Genomic DNA, 5,952 nt, shown 5'->3' with positions numbered 1-5,952 from the left:
GCCATAAAAGTAGGAAAAATAACTGTATTTTGAATTTAGCAAATAATATTCTGTGATACTGAAGCTCTAATGATGTCAGTGCAATAAATTAAGAAGAAGAGAAGTGGCAATGACGAAGGTTTTAGATGCATGTCTAGATTTTGTTGAAATTCATTTTAAAAAAAATCCCTTTAAGCTCTGTTTTTGATAATAACAAACTCACATTTTAATAGAAAACCCCTAACTCTGACAGGAGAGGCCGATGAACAGATTTATACTTTAAAGAGTAACTTAACACTAAAAGCAGTTCAATGAGCAATCATTTTATCATACTATTAATTGATTTTCTTTATTTTTCAAAAGTTTTTAATCGTTTTTTCCAGAGCAATATTGAATACATATGAAATCTACACCAAAAAGAATACAAATGTGTTGCTGTCTTGTGCTCTGTGCACCCAAAAAGTACAAGGCAGAATCTGAAAGAATCAGAAATCAACGTTTTGAGGAGGTCTGCTTTTTTATTCCTGACTGCCAAAGACGCTGGAAACTATGACATTACTGTAAATAAAGTTTTGGGTCTCATCCATTCCTAGAACCGTAGTTGTAGACATTTGAAAAGAGGTGGAGATTGTAGGAAAGATAGTAGTGAAACTCAAGAATTAAAACATCCCAATTGATTAAAACTAAAAAGGGACTGAGGGAGTGACAAATTTAAGCGCCATTCAGTCTGCAAGTCAACATACAAGAGCAACATCTATTTTAAGCACCTAACCTCTCATTTCTGTCTGCCTTCGGAAAAAGGATTTGTTGTTTGGGTGTTGTTTACCTACGTAGACAGACAGATTTTTTTGTCGCTGAGTCCAGATTTAATGGAAAATCTAGTACTCGCTCAGTTCTTTTCATCACTTATTTACTCATTTCTTTACATTATTATCTGTGTTTTAACAGTGTTAAGCTGCTCTTTAAACAAAGAGAATGTTCTGGAATTAAAACGTTTAGTTGGCTATAAAATGGCCAGTATGTCCTGCTGAAGTGCCCCTGAGCAAGAAACTGGCCTCCGGGGAAGGCCGTCAGCTAATTGAATGAATTCTATCAAGACAACGTTGATGTAGCCGCTGTAGCACTTTAAGTTCATGCTGCTGAATATTATACATTACTTTTGTGTCAGTACTGTATTTATGTATGAATGTGAACAAGGAATGTGAGTCTGTACAGATGTACTCTATAACAACATGCATATCATTAGTGTTTTAATGTACTCTTGTCAATAAATACAAAACAAATACAGTAAGAAAACATGTTTGGTTCACTCACGATTTTCTCATTATAAAGAAGCAAAGGCATAAGACCTGAATCGCCGTATAGAAACAAAGGCAAAGGGTGTTGAAATGTGAAGGTCACCACACTCACAAGGCAACAACACACAGATTTACAGAAGAGCAAGTAGAGACCAGACCTGAGAGGAAACACGGACGGGTTTTCAATAATTTAGATCTTTGAAAATGCATTTCTGTTACAGTGGCATTGTATGTTGTTGTGATGGTCAAGTAAAAGGCCTGCAGTCAAAAAGTATCAAAATACATTTAAAGTAACAAAACCAAAAGTACTTATTATGCAGAATGTATAAGTTGAACATATAATTGGAATTTGCAAAGTAACTAGATTTCTCTGTGTGAAAAATATTTGAGAATTATAATGTGGCATTAAATGGTAACAAGTAAAGTACCTTGAGTATTTGTACTTTCCACCACTGAAAATAACCATCAAGCGAACTAATAACAGTTGTAGTAGTCTGTATAATCACATATCATAGAAGGACCATAAATGACCACAGAATGTCAGATCTTTAGTTTTGTTCAGTATTTTTAAGTCAGATTTTATTTAGTGCTAGTAATTCTATAAATGAACACATTTTTTATTTGGGCTGGTTTTAAATCTGATTTTATGAAGTCACAGAGGAGGGATTTAAAAGAGAGACTGTATGCTTGTGTAGGCGCTGTAGAGTTTAGGCTTGAACTGACACTATCAGGGCGTCAGTGTGGAAATGATATATTTGAATTATATAGGTAAGGTGGATTGGAACAAAGTATTAGTAGTCTATAGGATCAATCAGACAGGACTCCTGCCAAGGCCTTTTCTATAACTGAAAAAGATGGTGTGCCTTTTCCCCGTGATTCTAATCCAAAATGTTATGGGTTACTTGGCTAGTGCTACACTCATCCAGCAAGCACTCAAACGTTGCATTCAAAGTCAGGGCAGTAGTTTCACGTAATCTTGCTGAAAAAATAAATCAACAACTGTGGTTGGATTTATTAAAAAGACTGAAATGCTAATATGGAAAGCCCTACACCCCTTGATGTGCATAGGATCCATCCTCTGAGGGACATGAGTGTCTGTACAAAATTTAAAGGCAATCCATCTAAAGGTTTTTGAGGAATTTCGGTCAGGTCTAAAGTTCTGGGCCAACATAAAAACTGACATTCAGAGCGACTTTGCCATCTTTGCAAGATGCTAGCATTGGTTTAAAGGGCGTTGTTTTTTTGTAGAAAACCTTGTTTATACTCCAGCAAAGAGTTATGCTTTGTTATGTTTAAAAACTCTGGTACAAATTTGAGTAAATGAGCAAAAACCAGTTCAATGCTCAATACCTGATAAGCACTGTATCTCACCGCTCGCAGGTAGTAAGGAAATATGTCATGGTCCACTCAAGTTTTAAAGTCCTACCCAAAAGGGCAAATTAAATAATTCATAAGAGTTAGTTCCCTGAAAGTTGCGTCTGACCCTAGACTGTCATGTGCCGTCTGGTTGGAGGCTAGACAGAGTTCGGGGTGTTTCTGGCGTATATTTTCTCCCACACCACCGTGCTGCACACGCAGAAGAAATCCCACAGGTTACAGATAACTCCGCGGTCGAACGGGTTCTCCTCGTCACTGCAGTTCTTCAGGTAGGAGATCCTGTGGCGTGACATGAACTCCCAGGTGGTGCAGTTGATGGAGACCAGGTACAGGTGGCAGCCCAACAGCAGCAACACCACCATGGAGAAGACCCCGACCACACCCAGCGTCGCAAGCAGGAACCCGTTCACTCTGAACCACTGCTCCCACGTGAGGCTGGGGGATATGCCAGACCTGGAGGATAAAAACAAATGTTCAGGTGAGTAACTTATTGTCTTTGGGGCTGTTCTCTGCCCTGATCAAGGTCTGGCAGGCTGATTGTCTTGCCTAGCTGTGTTCAACACCGATCAGTACCTGCCATTCACATCACAACCAATTCAATGGTTGTGTTAAGGTTTAGGTCATAGATTTGAAAGATTCAATAGGTGTAATCTATAGAATCTAGCCTCTGATTGGTTAGCTGGCCAGCTTTTTTGTGATTGGTCAACCACTTTCTGTACATTGTGTTGTAGCTAGCTAATAAAAAGTGCAAGTGTTACATACTGATGTCACTATGTTATGGAAGTAATCAAAGGGGTACAATGGAGGCATTTCAGGCAGGGAGGGGAGTGTGTAGGGGAAACCCTTAAAAACGTAATAGGGCATCTTTAAAGACCACAGGGGAAGTTCAGTGTTCAGCAGACACATACAGAGTGATGTGTAGCGCCCACAGCAGAGCGAGCAGCTGCACCAGCAGGTAGACGATGAACCAGCGGTGGTTCCTCTCTCCCACACAGTTCTCGATCCAGGGGCAGTGGTGGTCGAAGCGACGGACGCAGCGCTTACACGTCTGACAGTGCTTCGCTCTCATTGGCTGCTGCTTAAAAAAAGGTGAGGGGGGAGAGAGAGAGAGGGGTTGTATTGTAACTGGGAGAAGTGAATCCACTATCCAAAAGGTAGATCTAGGTATGGAAGGGTATAAGCAACATGTCAAAAATATTGCAGTGTCTTTTTTTCTTTAAAGCATGATTCAGTGCGCTGATCAAAAGCTTGTACGGGAAAAAAATATTGACTTAGTAACTCAAATAATGACTTAGCTTTTCTAAATAAAGACAACCAGGATTTCCCATCTCACATTGGTAGAAATGGTCTTCCAAACATCATCATGCCACAGGTTAATTAGTTGTTCTATCACAGTCAACACGTTGTCTGAATTATTTTTTTCCAAAGTGGCACTATCAATACAAATTTTCTTCAGGTGCTGATGAACGGTCTGAGTTGGTGTTACCTGCAGCAGGCAGTATCCACAGCGCCGCAGCCGAGGGGTCAAAGACTGAGGAATCATCGACTCCATTTCCTCATTTGAACCCTGAACACAGCACAGAATGACGTGGGTCACAAATGTACACACACAAATACGCACACTCTGACCTGGACAGGAATTTACGTCACGTAATTGCATGTAGGCTGTTGACCTATAATCACTTAAAAGCATAGCTGTCCATTTTATGAAGTGCAGTAAGGATTTCTGGATTAACTCCTTTAATCTACGCAGCTCAGATAATCAATTTCCACATGTGAAAGGGTAAAAAGATGTTCCATTATAGAGCACAGCTTGTCTAGTTTTCTGTTAAAGTTGCGTTATAATATTGCATCATCATGAGAGATGTTTTAAGCTCCATTTAAGACCTGACAGTCTGATGGTGACAGTAACTATTCTAGTGACATAAACAGAATTACATGACATAATGTTCCTGCTTTGCTTTTTAAGGTTTGGTTGGGTTAAACTCACCTTGACAGAGTCAGTGAGAATGAAACCAGGGTCCATTAAAGAAACAGCAAAGTATAAGAGCACTGAAAGAGCGACCAGGAGGAAGAACAGGAGCGGCAGCAGCAGCTCTCCTTGCTCCTCACACTTCCGCAGATCTGCAAACACACACCATAGAGATAAACCAGCCTAATTAAACAAAAGTGCTGCAATAAGACTATTGGTGATTTCATCCTATAGTTAGTTAATCTAATCAACAGTTGGAATATATGGCCTAGAACCGTCGGGAAACTTCAGAAACTTGTAAAATAGAAATGAAGCCCAGGAAAATACAACATTAAATCATTAAAATTTCTCTTGCATAAATGAAACATTTCCTAGAAGCGAATCCAGTTTTTGCTTCAAACAAATAGGTAAAAGCAAATAATAGGGAGGCTAGAACAGTCTATTAGGCCAAGAAAATTACACCACTTTACTATTATGGAGTCTTTAACACCAGAAATAGACTGTGTGGCATATTACGATGCATAATTTAAGACACTATATCTAGTTTGATATAGTGCCTACTTTAAATAATGTGGAGGTTCGTTTTAACATCGTCTTTTTAAACTTTAATACTTAAAGTACATTTTTCCGATTGTACACATACTTTAACTTTATCGTTATTTTACCTAAGTAACATTTAAAACGCAGGACTACTATAACGATGAATACAATACAAGATTAAAAAAAAGGAGCATAAATAATACCCAATGCATTGAGAGGGCTTTTGAAGTTACGACTATGCAAATACTATTATATTTGGGCCTTTAGCGAACCTATGAAGCCATTCTTTAACTATTTAACTATTGTACTATTACTACTGTTACTATAATCCTTCTGAAGCCAAGTGTGCTTGTTGCTATAGACTAGTGGTCTGTCACGATGCTAGAAGTTTCAGATACGTTTTATCAGTCTAAATGAACTTACCTGTGTTGTGCAGGAACAGTATGAGGGTAATGACCCAGGTGAGCACGGTGTGTGTGGCCCGGACCAGAAACCCGGTCCGGAACATGTTCTGCCCCATTTTCAATATCATTCATTAGCACCGCTGCTGCTGCTGCTGCTAACTAGCTAGCCTGGTTAGCAACAACATCGTTATTTTATAAGACAAATACATTTATCGTAAAACACATTTTAACCACGTTACAAAAATAGATATGCAGTCCATAGAGTTGTACTGCATCTAGTCAACGTAATATATGGCCATTTTATCTCTGGTTCTGTGTTATCCATCCTGTTGTTGCCTCTTCCTTGTTTAGGTACGGCAGGACTGCGTGGGACATAATAGGT

At 39.0% G+C, this 5,952-nt stretch overlaps 1 protein-coding gene across 1 annotated transcript; it reads right to left on the bottom strand.

The window, feature by feature from the left end:
* Nucleotides 1-1,212: 1,212 nt before the first annotated feature.
* LOC134873458 (palmitoyltransferase ZDHHC12-B-like) lies at nt 1,213-5,925 on the bottom strand. The gene is made up of 5 exons (XM_063897068.1): nt 5,590-5,925; nt 4,645-4,778; nt 4,141-4,221; nt 3,563-3,729; nt 1,213-3,107 (listed from the first exon to the last, which is right to left on the bottom strand). The coding sequence occupies exons 1-5, from the start codon at nt 5,696-5,698 to the stop codon at nt 2,792-2,794; spliced, it is 807 nt and encodes a 268-aa protein (XP_063753138.1). The 5' UTR covers nt 5,699-5,925; the 3' UTR covers nt 1,213-2,791.
* Nucleotides 5,926-5,952: the final 27 nt, after the last annotated feature.

Source organism: Eleginops maclovinus, chromosome 12 (assembly GCF_036324505.1).
Source record: "Eleginops maclovinus isolate JMC-PN-2008 ecotype Puerto Natales chromosome 12, JC_Emac_rtc_rv5, whole genome shotgun sequence".
NCBI lineage: Eukaryota > Metazoa > Chordata > Actinopteri > Perciformes > Eleginopidae > Eleginops > Eleginops maclovinus.
Note: the sequence above shows the minus strand (reverse complement) of the source record. Positions and strands in the feature narration are given on the sequence as shown.

Excerpts from the sequence above, each read along its gene's own strand:
- LOC134873458 (XM_063897068.1), bottom strand. The coding sequence starts at position 5,698 with ATGATATTGAAAATGGGGCAGAACATGTTCCGGACCGGGTTTCTGGTC. Across the intron at positions 4,779-5,589 it reads ACTGTTCCTGCACAACACAG|ATCTGCGGAAGTGTGAGGAG; the intron begins GTAAGTTCATTT and ends GTGTGTTTGCAG. Across the intron at positions 3,730-4,140 it reads GTGGATACTGCCTGCTGCAG|CAGCCAATGAGAGCGAAGCA; the intron begins GTAACACCAACT and ends TTTTTTAAGCAG.